Raw genomic sequence first — 16,832 nt, forward strand, 5'->3', positions numbered from 1 at the left:
TCAACTTCTTATCCACAGATAATAAAACTGAATGTGAAGACCAAGGAGATGCTGCAATGGCAAGAAGAATTTACCTATCCTTCAGAACCAGTGTTCGTGCCAGCACCGAATTCGCAGTGTGAGGATGATGGTACGTTGGCAGTGCACTTATTATGATTTTTTTCCTCTATTTGGACATACATTTCTCCATGATAAAAACAATGATTTATCATACATTTGATACTAGCAGGAGTACCCAGCATTGCCCGGTGATGTTGTAATCCTGTTGGCATTTTGAAGAAATCCATTTGTTTTTATTGCTATTTTTTGTGGGTGCCTAAAACACCTCCCTAAACACATTGAGATATTATCAAACAAGCGAATCATCGTCATCTTCTTCACCTCCGTATCGGGAGCAGCTCCATATCGATCAAATTTCAAAATCATAATTGTATTTAGGATTTTATGAAACCTTGCGACTACCTGGCGACACCTACTTGGCACCAAAACGTTCCACAGAAGGTTTTGCTGAGGGTGTAGTTTCAGGATGGATGCTGCAGGATGGATGCTGATGATGGATATATATATACAGTTGTTATGTCGTTGATTATATATATATGTATGTATATATATATATGTATGTATATATATATATATATATATATATATATATATATATATATATATATATATGACTCCATGGTAAGATCTCCAACCTTTAATTGAACAAACAATGACTCAACGTTTCGATTAACAACATGTGAAGCCACACGCCTCCGTTAATCTTCCTCAAGAGTGATAAAATCATCTCAACATCCCCTTACATGCACAGTGGGCGTGGTATATGCAAAGTGGGGTGGGCAATGCTGGACAGCCAATGAAACCGTATCACACCGCTCTCGTGAACAGAGACGTTACCGACCAAATTCAAAAATCAACCGCATATTAACACCTCAAAATAATCCTGTAAGCAATGCTGGATTATAACCCAAGTGTTGAGAAAATCCGGAACAATCATTACATTTAATCAAAAGTTAAACTTGCAAACAATTAAATTGTAAATTAAATTAAAACTGTAAATATATTAAAGCCAAAAATTTTTAAGACAAAATAAAATTGTCACATTATCAAGATCATCACATGTGGCCCTATGCGGTAAAGGTGAATGCGGGAAGGAGGTTGGTTTTAGGGGGGGATAAAATGGGGGGGGGGGGGGGAGCCAGAGGGGGTTGGAAGTGGATGGGGGGGGGGGGTGTGGGAGAGGGGTGGTTTGGAGGGATTGGACCTGCCTCTCTTCCACCTACTTTGTATTTAATGAGGTATATTACAAGCAGGTTTATGGCACCGCTATGGGTTCCCCGGTATCGGCTGTGATTGCCAACATGGTGATGGAGGATTTGGAGGAACACACCATTCCAGCCCTGTTAGTGCAACCACGTGTTTGGTTCAAGTACGTGGATGACACATTTGTCATCTGTCATTCTGATGAGGTGGGCATCATCCATGAGACCATAAATAAAACTTTTTCCTCCATTAATTTCACCATTGAAGAGGAGAAAAATGGAGCCCTTCCCTTCCTGGATACACTCGTAGCAAGGGATCGTAGCAAGGGATCCCAAAGGAGCCTTAAAGGTAACGGTGTACAGAAAACCTACACACACTGATCGCCTTGATTCCTTGATCGCCTTGATTGACTGATCTACCTTGATTTCAAGTCTTGCCATCCAATGGAACACAAAAGATCGGTGGTGCACACCCTCTGAAAAAGAGCACGTGATTTACCATCTACCTTTGAAGACAAGATGAGTGAGGTGGACCATCTTCAAAATGTGTTAAGGGCAAATGGCTATCCTGACAGCTTGCTACCCAACAGGAAAACGATAAGGGCTTCCCCACACAACAGGCTGAGACCGCGAGAACAACCAAAGGGTTGGTGTGTTCTCCCTTTTGTACCGGGGGTTTCACAGAGAGTCGGCAGAATTTTGAAATCGGCAGGAGTGAGGGTGAGTTTCACACCGGTTTTCACCCTTCGCCAAGCCCTTATGAGGGTCAAGGACAAGCTTCCGAGGAAGGATAGGTCAGGGGTGGTATACGTGGTGCCCTGTGGTTGTGGAGCTGAGTATGTGGGTGAAACCGGGAGGACCTTAGGTCAACGTATTACTGAACACCAAAAAGCATTTGAATGTAATTATCCTAGCAGATCTGCTCTTGCCAAACATGGCCTTAAGGAAGGCCACACACCTTTATGGGACAGGGTTGATATTTTGGGCTCCACACCCAACAGAAACAGAAGACGTGTTTTGGAGGCTTGGCACACAGAAGAAACTGTTACCTCGATCACACAAGAGGTCGTTGACTTACCGGTAGCTTTTGACCCACTCTTGTGTAAACGAAGCAGGCATTCCGTACTTTGAACAACGAGTCCACATAATATATCACACAAGGTTTTTATTCGGACAATTGCCCCCTCCCACCTCCAATCCCTCCAAACCACCCCTCTCCCACACCCCCCCCCATCCACTTCCAACCCCCTCTGGCTCCCCCCCCCCATTTTATCCCCCCCTAAAACCAACCTCCTTCCCGCATTCACCTTTACCGCATAGGGCCACATGTGATGATCTTGATAATGTGACAATTTTATTTTGTCTTAAAAATTTTTGGCTTTAATATATTTACAGTTTTAATTTAATTTACAATTTAATTGTTTTCAAGTTTAACTTTTGATTAAATGTAATGATTGTTCCGGATTTTCTCAACACTTGCGTTATAATCCAGCATTGCTTACAGGATTCTTTTGAACTGTTAATATGCGGTTGATTTTTGAATTTGGTCGGTAACGTCTCTGTTCACGAGAGCGGTGTGATACGGTTTCATTGGCTGTCCAGCATTGCCCACCCCACTTTGCATATACCCCGCCCACTGTGCATGTAAGGGGATGTTTAGATGATTTTATCACTCTTGAGGAAGATTAACGGAGGCGTGTGGCTTCACATGTTGTTAATCGAAACGTTGAGTCATTGTTTGTTCAATTAAAGGTTGGAGATCTTACCATGGAGTCATTTGGATTTACTCCCAACCGCAAATCTTTGTTTATATATATATATATATATATATATATATATATATATATATATATATATATATATATATATATATATATATATATAGTTAAATATAAAATTGTGTTGCCTTCAGAGTTCAGATAGATTTTAATCTATGGCCTCGAGGATACCAGTTCAGTGTCTTCAGCGCTTGAGCACCACTATGCAATAACGGTCCTTGCTCTATTATTATTTGTTTGTTTGTCTTGCTCTATTATATTGGTCTTGCTTTATTATGTATAATTATATTGTTTACAGGTGTGCTGCTGGTGAGCATTATAAGTATGTTGCCAGACACACTACCTTTTCTTCTGGTACTGGATGCAAGCACGCTGACAGAGAAGGCACGAGCATATGTGCGAGGATCGAAGCTGCACATGGACATACATGGTGTATTCTTGGCCAGCGATGTTTGTGCAAGATGTAAGAAAGCAGAAGAGGATGAGCATGCACAGAAAGAGGAGTGTGATCTAGATGTGCCAGGAAAGATGGGCAAGGTTACCAGTGAGGAAGCTGAAGCTCATGGTGATCAAAACAAAGAAATGTGACCAAGATTCACGTAAATTCTTTCTACATTTGCTCATTGGGACAGAAATCCCTTTTGGAATGTCACACATTGAATAATATCAACAAACGCAGTGGCAGGCTCAGCACCTCCACAACAGCCTTTCTTACTGCTGGTAAATAACTGCAATCTGGATATTATTTGATCCAACAGATGTCTTTTTAATTGCTCTTTTACATATAACATATTTTGAGTGAATTACTGGGTTCTGAAATAATGGTCTGTTTTTTCACAAGTTTTATTTTTTACTTCATTGCAGAAAAGAAGGTTGAGAAAAAAAAAAGTGTGCATCTTTCATTTTGTCGTATTGTGTGGGTGAAGCTTAGTCACGTGAAAAAGTAAGTACACCCCATGTAAAGTTTTGACTTTTTCAACATATTTCAACATACAGCTATTTGATCTTCATTTCAACAATATTGATAAATAAAGGTGATATAATATAACAAATATCATGAAACATTTACATTTTGTAGTCCATTGTATAATTTAAATAAACATAAATGCAAATTTTGCATGTGGAAAAAGTAAGTACACCCCTACATTTATCACTACTTCAAATACCTAAAATTAGAATAAGGTGCACCAGCTCAGGTGCAACTGATTAGAACATCGTTAGAGAGGATCTTGGAGGAACCTGTCTTATTTAAACCTCAGACATTTAGTTTGGTTTGCTCTTTGTTGTTGAAGTGTGCGGCGTCACCATGCCTAGATCAAAAGAGCTCTCTGAGGCCTTCAGAAAGAAGGTTATAGATGCCTACGAGTCTGGGAAGGGATTTAAAAAGATCTCCAAACAATTTGAAATCAATCATTCGACTGTCCGGGAGATCATCTACAAGTGGAGAAGATTCCAAACAACTGCCAACTTGTTCAGGCCAGGCCGCCCCAGCAAATTCAGCCTGAGAGCAGACCGCAAGATGCTGAAAGAAGTCTCTAAGAACCCCAGAATGTCATCACAGGACCTACAGGTAGCTCTTGCCACTGTTGATATCAAAGTGCACGAGTCTACCATTAGAAAGAGGCTGCACAAATTTGATCTACATGGGAGGTGTGCCAGGAGGAAACCTTTGCTGTCCAGAAAGAACATCAGGGCAAGACTAAAGTTTGCCAATGAACACCTAGGCAATGACCAGCACTTCTGGAACAATGTGCTCTGGACGGAGGAGTCAAAGGTAGACCTATTTGGCCACAGCACCAGAAGACATGTTTGGCGAAAACCAAAGACAGCATTTGACCACAAGAACCTGATACCAACTGTAAAGCATGGTGGTGGAAATATTATGGTTTGGGGCAGCTTTGCTGCATCAGGGCCTGGGCAGCTCACCATCATAGAATCCACGATGAATTCTTCATTGTACCAGAGGGTGCTTGAGGATAATGTGAGGCCATCTCTCGGAAAGTTGAAGCTCAACCGAAGGTAGACCTTGCAACATGACAATGACCCTAAACATACCAGTACATCCACCAAGGAATGGCTGAAAAGAAAGGAATGGAGGGTTCTGGAATGGCCAAGTCAAAGCCCGGATATAAATCCCATCGAGATGTGGTGGGGGGATTTGAAACGAGCTGTGCATGCAAGAAACCCCTCAAACATCGCACAGCTGAAAGAATTCTGCATGGAGGAGTGGGAAAAAATTTCTCCAAGTCGATGTCAGAGACTGGTAGACAGTTATAAGAAACGCCTACTCGAGGTTGTTTCTGCCAAAGGGGGCAATACCACCTATTAGAGCCAAGGGTGTACTTTACTTTTTTCCACATGCGAAATTTGCATTTATGTTTATTTAAATTATACAATGGACTACAAAATGTAAATGTTTCATGATATTTGTTATATTATATCACCTTTATCTATCAATATTGTTGAAATGAAGATCACATAGCTGTATGTTGAAATATGTTGAAAAAGTCAAAACTTTACATGGGGTGTACTTACTTTTTCATGTGACTGTATGTATTGGAAACTTTGAATAATTGCTGTGAGCTGCCTTTTCCGAACTTCTTCGACATTTTCTTTGTCTAACAGCATCTCAAGATGTTTTCTTTTATAATAAGTACTATGCACTTCGGAATATTGTACTTCTAAATTTATAGTTTAATGAAATGTTGACGACAGTTAAAAACATCATCGAGTCCAAGTATTTTGTTTGTGGATCTGAATAAACTTTCAGAGTTGATGAAGAATCATAAAGTAATGTTCATTGATAAAGGGTTAATGAAGTAATATTTTTTCAATCTCATTCCTTTGTCAATTTCATTCCCTGAGCATAACTTTCAATTTTCATTCATCTTAAATTTCAATTTTTTTAAAGCAAGTATTAAAATTAGATTTGCTTGTTTGATGCTACCATCTGAGCACTTCGCTCATGTTTCTGGAATCTCAGAAGATTACAACAGGCATGAAGAACTAATATAACATTATAAACAAGGTGGTGTTGAAGACGGTACATCAACGGCGGTAAATATATTTTTTCTACAACCCTTTAAAACTTTTATTTCAATTGAATTATATAGTTGAACAATGTATAACACAAATAACCTTGTTGGCACTTCCAAAACCTCCAGTTTAGCTGGACTTGGACAAAATTTCTTACTCCATTTTGCTGCCATTTAGCTGTACTTGGACAAAACCTCCAGTTTAGCTGGACTTGGACAACATTTTATGCCATCTCAACCACTCAAATGTGGCACTCATGCTCTTGGCATTGGAGAATATTGAGATTTAGACAACATTGTGGCTCGTAGGAATTATAGATTGTACTCGGAAATTATGCAAAGCAAGAGTTCAAAAGACCCCTTCCCATTTCCTTATTTTCTCAAAATGGCGTGGAGTAAGGTGTTTATGAACTCTAGTTTTTAGAGCATTTAATTAAAGAATATTCCAGTACGCAACATCAAAAAGCTTATCAATCTGCTGCCACGAAGTAAGATTGGTGTAAAGACTAATGAGAGATGAAGACATGTTATCAGTTGGCAGTTTGGCAACCGGGTGTATATAAAATTCATAGATGGCTGGTGAATCCTGCACTTGCTTATAAATTGTGCTCTGAATTTGTTGAATTAATCCCTCGTGTGTGTGTGTGTGTGTGTGTGTGTGTGTGTGTGTGTGTGTGTGTGTGTGTGTGTGTGTGTGTGTGTGTGTGTGTGTGTGTGTGTGTATATGTGTATATACAGTGTATTCAGATAGTATTCAGACCCCTTCACTTTTTTCACATTTTGTTATGTTGCAGCCTTTTGCTGAAATCGTTTAAATTCATTTTTTCCCTCATCAATCTACACTCAATACCCCATAATGGCAAAGAGAAAACAGGATTTTAGAAAGTTTTGCAAATTAAAAAGAAAAAACTGAAATATCACATCGACATAAGTATTCATACCCTTTGCTATGACACTTGAAATTTAGCTCAGGTGCCTCCAAGTGATCTTATCTTGTGTCGAGGCACAGATCTGGGGAAGCGTATTTAAAAAAATTCTGCTGCATTGAAGCTGCTGCATCCAAGAGCACAGTGGCCTCCATAATTCATAAATGGAAGAAGCTTGGAACAACCAGGACTCTTCCTAGAGCTGGCCACCCGGCCAAACTGAGCAATCGGGGGAGAAGGGCCTTGGTAAGAGAGGTGACCAAGAACCCGATGGTCACTCTGGCTGAGCTCCAGAGATCCTGTGTGGAGATGGGAGAAGCTTCCAGAAGGACAACCATCACTGCAACACTCCATCGATCTGGGCTTTATGGCAGAGTGGCCAGACGGAAGCCTCTCCTCAGTGAAAGACACATGAAAGCCGCTTGGAGTTTGCAAAAAAGCACATAAAGGACTCAGACTGTGAGAAACAAGATTCTTGGGAATCTTCAATGCAACAGAAAATTTTTAATGGCTTCCCCAAATCTGTCCCTCGACACAATCCTGTCTCTGAGCTCTGCAGGCAGTTCTTTCGACCTCTTGGCTTAGTTTTTGCTCTGATATGCATTGTCAGCTGTGAGACCTTATATGGACAGGTGTGTGCCTTTCCAAATCATGTCTAATCAATGGAATTTACCACAGGTGGTCTCCAATCAAGGTGTAAAAACATCTCAAAGATGATCAAGAGAAATGGGAGGCACCTGAGCTAAATTTCAAGTGTCATACCAAAGGGTCTGAATACTTATATGTCAATGTGATATTTCTGTTTTTTTATTTTAAAAAATTTGCAAAACTTTCTAAAATCCTGTTTTCTCTTTGTCATTATGGGGTATTGAGTGCAGATTGATGAGGGGAAAAAATGAATTTAAACGATTTCAGCATAAGGCTGCAACATAACAAAATGTGAAAAAAGTGAAGGGGTCTGAATATATATATATACATAAATCTAGTATGTATATTATTCATACATATTATAAATCACATAGTTATTACTGAAGGTCCAAAATTTGCCCAAAATAATTGAAATATTGAAGAGCAAGTATGAATGCAACTGTCCAAAATATTAATACTACAGGAGATGTCTGCCATTGTCCACCTATTTACAGCCATCACATATTATAAGCATTATTCACTGTCTTTTTTATTTAAGGTGAATAAATGCACAGGTGACATCTATATGAGTTTAATTCTATACATTTTCGACTGTTTGGTGTTGATTTGTTTTTCCAATAACTGTTCATAAAAAGACCTACTGAGGACATATGACGTCATATCTGTGGGTACTACCTTATTTTGAATTTCAGTTTCCCCTACTGAGGTCTCTGCCCTATTTCTGGGTGGCTGCCCTTCTGAAATTAATCATTATGACGTGAGGAACATTCATGGAAAATTTGGCACTTTTCTCCACCCGGTAACGGTATTTCAAAAACATTTCATTAAGCCACCTTTACCGGTGCTCGTGTTACCTAAAAATATGTTTGCATAAAAAATAATCAACTCAATGGTTGAAGTAGAAAGGCCAGATAAATTAGAGAACAAAAATATACATAGATACTGGGAAGGTTGGTTAATTTCTGAAAAGCTTACATGAGAGCGTCCATGGTTTTAATATATATATATATATATATATATATATATATATTCATGCATGATAATTTTGTTCGTATGATCGTGAGAATGATGAATTGAATGACTGTTTTTAAACTTTGGCTTTCATCCCACTATCCAGTTTAGCATCCAATGGCACCTACCATTCTGCATGAAGCTTGATCAGCGCACTGTCTTTCCCCTAAAGATTGAGCAAAAAAAGAACCCACACACGTTTTAGGATTTTAATTATGAAAACACTTTTTACTTTCACTCCTAATATGAATTTTCTTTGTGCACCAGCTCACACAAGACACAACGTGCTGTACAAAACATAAGCCAATGGTGAGAAGCTGCCTGATGACATTAAATATTTTTTAATGATTGGTGGGTAGAGTTGATCATAATAATAATAATAATAATAATAATAATAATAATAATAATAATTAGAGGCCCATACTCATGTTTCTAGGCTAGAAACAATCCTGGAGAGGTCGCCACTCCGATGCAGGATACCTGATGGAGAGTGGCAGGAGTTTGTAATTTGTTCAGGATGCCGATGATAACTCACCTACTCTTCACGAAAGACACCGTTGGATCTCTATTATTCAACAACGCCACTAGTGCTGGCAGTCGAATCCTCCAGATTATTTTTTTTTGATGTCCATTCAATGGACAACACATATTGATGCGTCGTCCTATCTGCGAAACTCCAGGGTGGCAGTTATGCCTGCGTTGATTTGAACCCAGGCCAGCCAGCTCAGAGTTGCGTGTGCAAACCTCCAGGGCCTCGGCTATCATGGAAGGCCGGGGGTGCGGATAGCAGTTACTGGATACAAAATCCTGCATGCAATATGGACTGTGACAAACTTTAACTTTCACAATCATATGAAAACAAAATAACATTTCCATTTCCCTGCTTTATTCTAACCAGCAATTGGGAATGGTTGCATGGCAATTGAAGAATTCCTAAGTTGACCTTTTGCAATCACCGATTTGATAAAATCAAGACAGTCACAATTTGACCCCAAAACCTGCTTTCACAGTGTGGACCCCAAAGCCTCCGGCCATCACATTTTGCCTCTTTAGAAATCAAGCCTTTGGCCAAATGGTAAATTCGACAGCAAAATGATTTAGAAAAAAAATAATTACATGCGCAGATTTGTTTTTTTACATACAAAGTAGTAAAATACATTGGATTCTCCAAAAGAAAAGAGCATAACATTTTTATATAATAAAGCATTTCCAGCTCTTATTAGTTTACACCACAATGTTTATGAACGAAACAGCTTCCCTTAAAAAAAATCCTGAACATCTCTGAATCTCTGAACATTACAGCCATTCCTTTTCTGTTTCATTCCCACATTCCACTTCCTCTCTTTGTTGTGTTTCATTCAGCTTGTTCATCCCCATGTGTCCCTGTCCCCCTTCTCCTTGATCTCACTCTCACTTCTACTCTGCTGCTGGTATTTCCCTCTAAATTCCATTTTGTTCCCTTCCGTTGTGCTATAACCCTCCCATGAGCCTCGATCACGTATACAGAAAAACCCCATCAATTGCTGTTTATCCACTCATCACCAAGTTGCACGGATAAAATTACAGGTAATATACTGAGCCTTTTTTCAGTCCTGATTGAATCTTGAGAAACACCTTCATACATTCAGATGTGTTTATATGATTTTATTATTTAAGCATTTTGCTAACCCTCATTAAAGTGTGGCAACCATAGCCATTTGATGGCAATCAAGAAGCTATGGGAGGTTGTGCAACTTCTCGTGTTGTCTAAACAAGAAGGTTGTTATTGTTAATGAGAAAACGTCGTGAATTTTGTTTTAACGATATTTGTTCAGGTGAAAACTGTATAAACTAGAACGGTACTCAGTAGAGAGCATACCTCCACCTGGTTGGCCATATCACTCAATGGTGAAGAATCACTTAAAATATTCTACTAGCTAGATCCGGATCTTCACCAAAATTGAATCGATTCTTCCACGTCAAACACACAACCTGTCCAACAAGTCTCGTCCAAATCCATCCATAACTTTTTGGGATATCCTGCTATGTATCGTTTTCGGCCCAATCTCCCAATGGTGAAGAATCACTTAAAAAATTAAATAATTCTCATATCCGAATCCATATTCAGATCTTCACCAAAATCGAATCGAATCGTCCTCGTCAGACGCCCAACCTGTCCACCAAGTTTCGTCCAAGTCTGTCCACAACTTTTTGAGATATCCTGCAATGTATCGTTTTTGGCCCGATCTCCCAATGGTGAAGAATCACTTAAAAAATTATAGTAGCCGGATCCGAATCCGGATCTTCACCAAAATCTAATCATTTAGTCCTTGTCACATACGCTACATCTCTGTCAAATTTCGTCCGGATCTGTCGACGACTTTTTAAGATATCTTTTTCATAAACGGACAAACAGACACACAGGGGTGAAAACATAACTTCCATCCACCTTTGGTGGCGGAAGTAAAGATACACGATTTGAATGTGCATAAACAGGTCGGGTTACCAGTTTTTACACAAAAGACTTTAAATTTTGTGTAGTTCGTGATTTGCATGCACAGCATATGTCTTCCAATGTCCTTAACAATGGCCTCTGGTAAATAAGTGTGGCAATGCTTTACCTTTCTGGTCAATTACATTTGATGCATTGGTTGCTGTATTGTATAACGGACACTCTTCAGTTGTTATCCAATCATCCTGAGGTTTGTGGTCAAGTTGATCATGTGATACTTTGAGGTGACACTTTCAATTATTTTTCTTTACAGTGTTGTAGATGTCATGGAGGACCCTGTACATTTTGTATTACATGTAGGACAACGACGTTGGGAGAAAGCAGTATGTCATTATATGAATACCAAGGGCTTTCGTAGACGATGGCCAAATCAATACAGTGTAATTATTTGGCCGAGGCCGAGCGAAGGAAGGTCAAGGCCGTTTATTCCTGATTTATAAAACACCCTGCAAGCCTTGCCTACAGAAAACAGACTTTTTGGAAGGCCGCCTGCATTTTCCGTCAAATCATCATGACACTTTGTTAAAACATTCTCCATGGATATGTGCTCCTACGTTGAAGGTTTTGTGTTGATCCCATAAGCGGTTGTGGAGAAAACGAATTTAAAAGCGAATACAGGTGAAAAAGTGAGGGAGGATAAAATGAAATACAATAATTCCTGCTACGTGAAACACCCTGCAACCCATGCTGAAAGAAAACGAATATTTTGGAATGCCGGCTGCATTTTCCATCGAATCATCATGTGGCTTTGTATGAAGTTACACACAGTTCTTATTTTGTCAACTTGGTTGTGCAATGGCCTTGATGGCCATGAAATACAAGTTGAAGAGCCTTTCCTTCGTGTTGAGAAAGGAGGTGCACAGAGCACAATGCACAAGCGCAAGCACATCTGCACTTGCCACTAGAGATAGTACGAGCTCAAATCTGCCGAGCCCATACTATAAAAACGGTAAAGGCAGAAATCCCGAATCAATTTCCCGCAATTTTCCAGGAATTCCTGGGAGACAATTTACCGAGAAGAAACACTGGCTTGGGCTCTATTTGTTAGAAACCTTTTCTCAGCCCAAGCTCGAGAAAACTCGGCTTGCACCATCTCTAATCTTTATCATACGCGGCGTCAGCGGTGTGGCATGATTGCTGCCAGTGTGCCACAATAGACAATATGAGCACCAAAATATTATGTTGAACTTTGTGTTCACCGGAGCTTTCAGTAGAGTCCTTTTGCATCTCATTCGCACAAGCGCCTTTTCACAACGTGGTTAAGGATGATTATAGACGCCTATTACGAGTAAGATTTGAATTTGGGTTAGGATCCCAACATCTCGGACAAAGTGCTGAAATGGGCAAACCAAACTTTGCAATTCACAGTGGGGGAAAAAAATCCATGTTACACTGATTGTAATTGGTATAGGTGCTTGATACTAATCCTCTAATAAATACAAATTTACAGGGTTTTTTTTCTTGTATTTGATCCTATTGATTGGGCGTGGGTACTGAAATACAACTGCTGTCTCAATGAGCTTCATTTTATGAAAAAGAAAGTGCTATTCATTAGGAAGGAGCCGAGGAAGAAATGGGTGTGTTAGGTCGTGAGGCACACTGGCACGAGGTAGTGATTTTAAAGCAGTAGTGGGAAATCGCAGAGCTGTATGGGGTTGTTTTACGAGCCACGGCTAAAGGGAACAGATCATTGAGTGGTGCACAGAGTATGTAAGAGCATCATAACAGTAGCAGCACAGAAAGTGTAGCCAGCAAAATCAGGAAGGTTGTGGGAAATGAGAGGGAGCGTGTGGAGGCACTGATGCAGTCGACAGGTTGGCCACCGTAGCAAGAGCACACGGAGGCATTGAAGAGGATCTGGTTGCTTTGCATGGGTCGTCCAGAGTCAGAAACGTCCACCGGAAGAAGGTATTGACCCTTTGGAAGCTTGTCTTGCAGAATAAGATGAGCATGTGTACCTGCAGAAATGAAACATGTCAATAGTCTGTCATTCAATCATTTCCTGTCTACTTTAAAACAAGGCTACCTTCCTGAGGGTCTGTAGCAATGAAGAAGTGTTAATGGTACCCCAAACTGTGTTTATTAAAGACAAGGTCCTACCATTGACAGGCACAATATTCCAGGCACTCTGTAGTCTCGTGTTGTGGTTCAGTCGAAATGCGTGTCCAGTTTTGCTGTGCACAGATGTGGCGAGTGGGCCTAGGCTGAAGGAAAAGGGACCGGCATGGGGTGGAAGGTCAATATCGGTAGCTGTGAGCAAGGCGACAGTGGAGTTTATTTTGCCATGACATGCCCAGCCAATGATTGGAGACACCGTTGGAGCGTTGTCGTTTTCATCTTCCAGATAGATGAGCAGTGTAGCAGTGCTGGTTGCAGCGGGTGAGCCTAGATGAAAATTCATCGGCAGGGTTTTAGAAATCTCATTTTTTTAACAACCTCAGAAAAATACATTTCATTAAACTTTGTGTCCCGCTGGACGTGCGCACCATACCTGATATTATCCAGAAGCCACAAGTGCAAACTCTGGCATGCATACTCTCAAATTTGTGTAAGTTTACCAAAAGCCAATCCTGCATTTAAGGTGGAGCTCACAGTAAGTGAATTACAGACTTGGGCAACCACGATAGTGTTGGTCTGTGTTATCATGTTGTAAAGTCGTTTGTTTTTTGGCAACTAAGACCATGACAGTAGCACCTAAGTTAATTATGAGTGGTTTCATAAGAAAATGGCTTCCTCGCTTGACTAATTTCTGCTAATATTATGACTTTTCTGCTAATTTTATGACTTTTCTGCTAATTTTATGACTCTTTTCTGCTAATATTATGACTTTTCTGCTAATATTATGACTCTTTTCTGCAACTCTTTTCTGCTAATATTATGACTTTTCTGCTAATTTTATGACTTTTCTGCTAATTTTATGACTCTTTTCTGCTAATATTATGACTCTTTTCTGCTAATATTATGACTCTTTTCTGCAACTCTTTTCTGCTAATATTATGACTCTTTTCTGCAAACTCTTTTCTGCTAATATTATGACTTTTCTGCAAACTCTTTTCTGCAACTCTTTTCTGCTAATATTATGACTCTTTTCTGCAACTCTTTTCTGCTAATATTATGACTCTTTTCTGCAAACTCTTTTCTGCAAACTCTTTTCTGCAAACTCTTTTCTGCAAACTCTTTTCTGCAAACTCTTTTCTGCTAATATTATGACTTTTCTGCAAACTCTTTTCTGCTAATATTATGACTTTTCTGCAAACTCTTTTCTGCAAACTCTTTTCTGCAAACTCTTTTCTGCAAACTCTTTTCTGCTAATATTATGACTTTTCTGCAAACTCTTTTCTGCAACTCTTTTCTGCTAATATTATGACTCTTTTCTGCAACTCTTTTCTGCTAATATTATGACTTTTCTGCAAACTCTTTTCTGCAACTCTTTTCTGCTAATATTATGACTCTTTTCTGCAACTCTTTTCTGCTAATATTATGACTCTTTTCTGCAAACTCTTTTCTGCTAATATTATGACTTTTCTGCAAACTCTTTTCTGCAACTCTTTTCTGCTAATATTTTGACTCTTTTCTGCTAATATTTTGACTCTTTTCTGCAACTCTTTTCTGCTAATATTTTGACTTTTCTGCAAACTCTTTTCTGCTAATATTATGACTTCTGCAAACCTTCTGTCACCGCCAAAAGAGCTATTTAGTTGTGGCGTGCTAGTTTTACATTACTGCTTACTCACATGCCAGACCAAGGTTCCGATAAAAATGCTGTCATCCTTCAAAGGTGCCCAGGATAGGCACTGGCAGAACAAGAACACATTGGAGCTGCCCTGCATTTCCCAAGAAGGAATGCTCCAGTAAGGAAGGAATGCTCCAGTTATAAACAAGCTGGAATTCCATTTACCAGCCTGCCCCCTGCAGAGCGCAACATGGTGTGTGTGTGTGTGTGTGTGTGTGTGTGTGTGTGTGTGTGTGTGTGTGTGTGTGTGTGTGTGTGTGTGTGTGTGTGTGTGTGTTTGTGTGTGTGTGTGTGTGTGTGTGTGTGTGCAGGCCATAACCTTTAAACGATTTGAGCTTTTGTCGTTTTCAGGTTTAGCTGTTTTCATCAGGTTTAGTTTGAGTACAAAGTGGATGCAGAGGGGCTTTGTATTTTGAGATATTTTATAGTTGCAACTTGTAATACTGCGAATACAGGAGAATGGGTTAATATGATAATTTCGGCACACAAGCAAAACCATCAGTCTGGTACCCAGTTCTGCCTCAATTTGCATTCATGCCCCTCAAACACCCCAACTTCCGTAATAGTGTAAATCGGTCAAATAACGTAATGGTGAATAGCCTAAATAACATCCTGTATACTGGGAATGTCTATTGCTACATCTGAGCTGGAAAAGTGACTTACTGATAGCAATTAAAGTGAAAACAACATTGAGCATCTGCTGATCATGGTTGTGAGATGTGGATGATAAAAAATATATAAGTTGCCAGTACCATTGTCAATGGCCAGGAATGTTGCAGTGTAGTTGTGATCCCCTTGAATGTATGATGACTCGCGATCTAGTTTTGTGGTTGTAGTCACCTCTCCAGTATCTGAGTTGACTTTAAGCCAGCCAGCAGGATCACTCCCAATTTTGTACCTTAGGGCAACCAGGAATTTAAAAAAAGTAATTATTGTGTTTTGAGAAACTTTGGCCTAAAACTGCAAGCAGATGAATAATATAATTATACAAAATATAAACGTAATAACAGCAATAATAACGATATCTTTTTTTTGATGTTGAAAGCTCCAGTCATGGACTACATATATAGTCCCCATCGAGGCCAGGCATTAAATAAAAACTGCATTGACAAATATGAGGAAAGAGAAACAAAAGAAAGAGAGAGAGAGAAAGAGAAATAGACGTGGCAGAGAGAAAGAGACGTGGCAGAGAGAAAGAGACGTGGCAGGGGGAAAGAGACGTGGCAGGGGGAAAGAGACGTGGCAGAGAGAAAGAGACGTGCAAGAGGGAAAGAGACGTGCAAGAGGGAAAGAGACGTGGCAGAGGGAAAGAGACGTGGCAGAGGGAAAGAGATGTGGCAGAGAGAGATACGTGGCAGAGAGAAAGAGACGTGGCAGAGAGAAAGAGATGTGGCAGGGGGGAAGAGACGTGGCAGAGGGAAAGAGACGTGGCAGAGAGAAAGACGTGGCAGAGAGAAAGAGACGTGGCAGAGAGAAAGAGACGTGGCAGAGAGAAAGAGACGTGGCAGAGAGAGAGAGACGTGGCAGAGAGAGAGAGACGTGGCAGAGAGAGAGAGAGAGAGAGACGTGGCAGAGAGAGAGAGAGAGAGAGACGTGGCAGAGAGAGAGAGAGAGACGTGGCAGAGAGAGAGAGACGTGGCAGAGAGAGAGAGAGAGAGAGAGACGTGGCAGAGAGAAAGAGACGTGGCAGAGAGAAAGAGACGTGGCAGAGAGAAAGAGACGTGGCAGAGAGAAAGACGTGGCAGAGAGAAAGAGACGTGGCAGAGAGAAAGAGACGTGGCAGAGAGAAAGAGACGTGGCAGAGAGAGAGAGAGAGACGTGGCAGAGAGAAAGAGACGTGGCAGAGAGAAAGAGATGTGGAAGAGAGAGAGAGTGAGAGTGTGAGAGAGTGATAGTGATTGATTGAGATATTGAGATTGAAGGTGAGGATTGGAGGGTTGAAAATGAG

The 16,832-nt window shown here is 40.2% G+C and overlaps 2 protein-coding genes across 3 annotated transcripts in view; one reads left to right on the forward strand and one right to left on the reverse strand.

The window, feature by feature from the left end:
* LOC137416608 (beta,beta-carotene 15,15'-dioxygenase-like) overlaps nucleotides 1-4,217 on the forward strand; it is a 49,511-nt gene extending 45,294 nt beyond the window's left edge. Inside the window, exons 7-8 of the mRNA XM_078785092.1 lie at nucleotides 19-130; nucleotides 3,339-4,217. Coding sequence (XP_078641218.1) covers nucleotides 19-130; nucleotides 3,339-3,628 — 402 coding nt within the window. The 3' untranslated portion in view covers nucleotides 3,629-4,217. The remainder of the gene's footprint in view (nucleotides 1-18; nucleotides 131-3,338) is intronic.
* Nucleotides 4,218-9,529: 5,312 nt separating this feature from the next.
* Nucleotides 9,530-16,832, reverse strand: part of LOC137416606 (cadherin-13-like) — a 77,312-nt gene continuing 70,009 nt past the window's right edge. Inside the window, exons 11-14 of one of the 2 annotated variants that reach the window (XR_013624522.1) lie at nucleotides 15,637-15,782; nucleotides 13,252-13,536; nucleotides 10,908-13,109; nucleotides 9,530-10,725 (exon numbers count right to left, since the gene is read on the reverse strand). Coding sequence is in view for 1 of the 2 variants with exons in the window: in XM_068102251.2 (XP_067958352.2) it covers nucleotides 12,871-13,109; nucleotides 13,252-13,536; nucleotides 15,637-15,782 (670 nt within the window). In the remaining variant the exon portion in view is untranslated. Of the gene's footprint in view, nucleotides 13,110-13,251; nucleotides 13,537-15,636; nucleotides 15,783-16,832 lie in introns of both variants that reach the window. The other variant, XM_068102251.2, reaches the window with a different exon arrangement.

Source organism: Myxine glutinosa, chromosome 9, assembly GCF_964187855.1.
Source record: "Myxine glutinosa chromosome 9, kmMyxGlut1.1, whole genome shotgun sequence".
NCBI lineage: Eukaryota > Metazoa > Chordata > Myxini > Myxiniformes > Myxinidae > Myxine > Myxine glutinosa.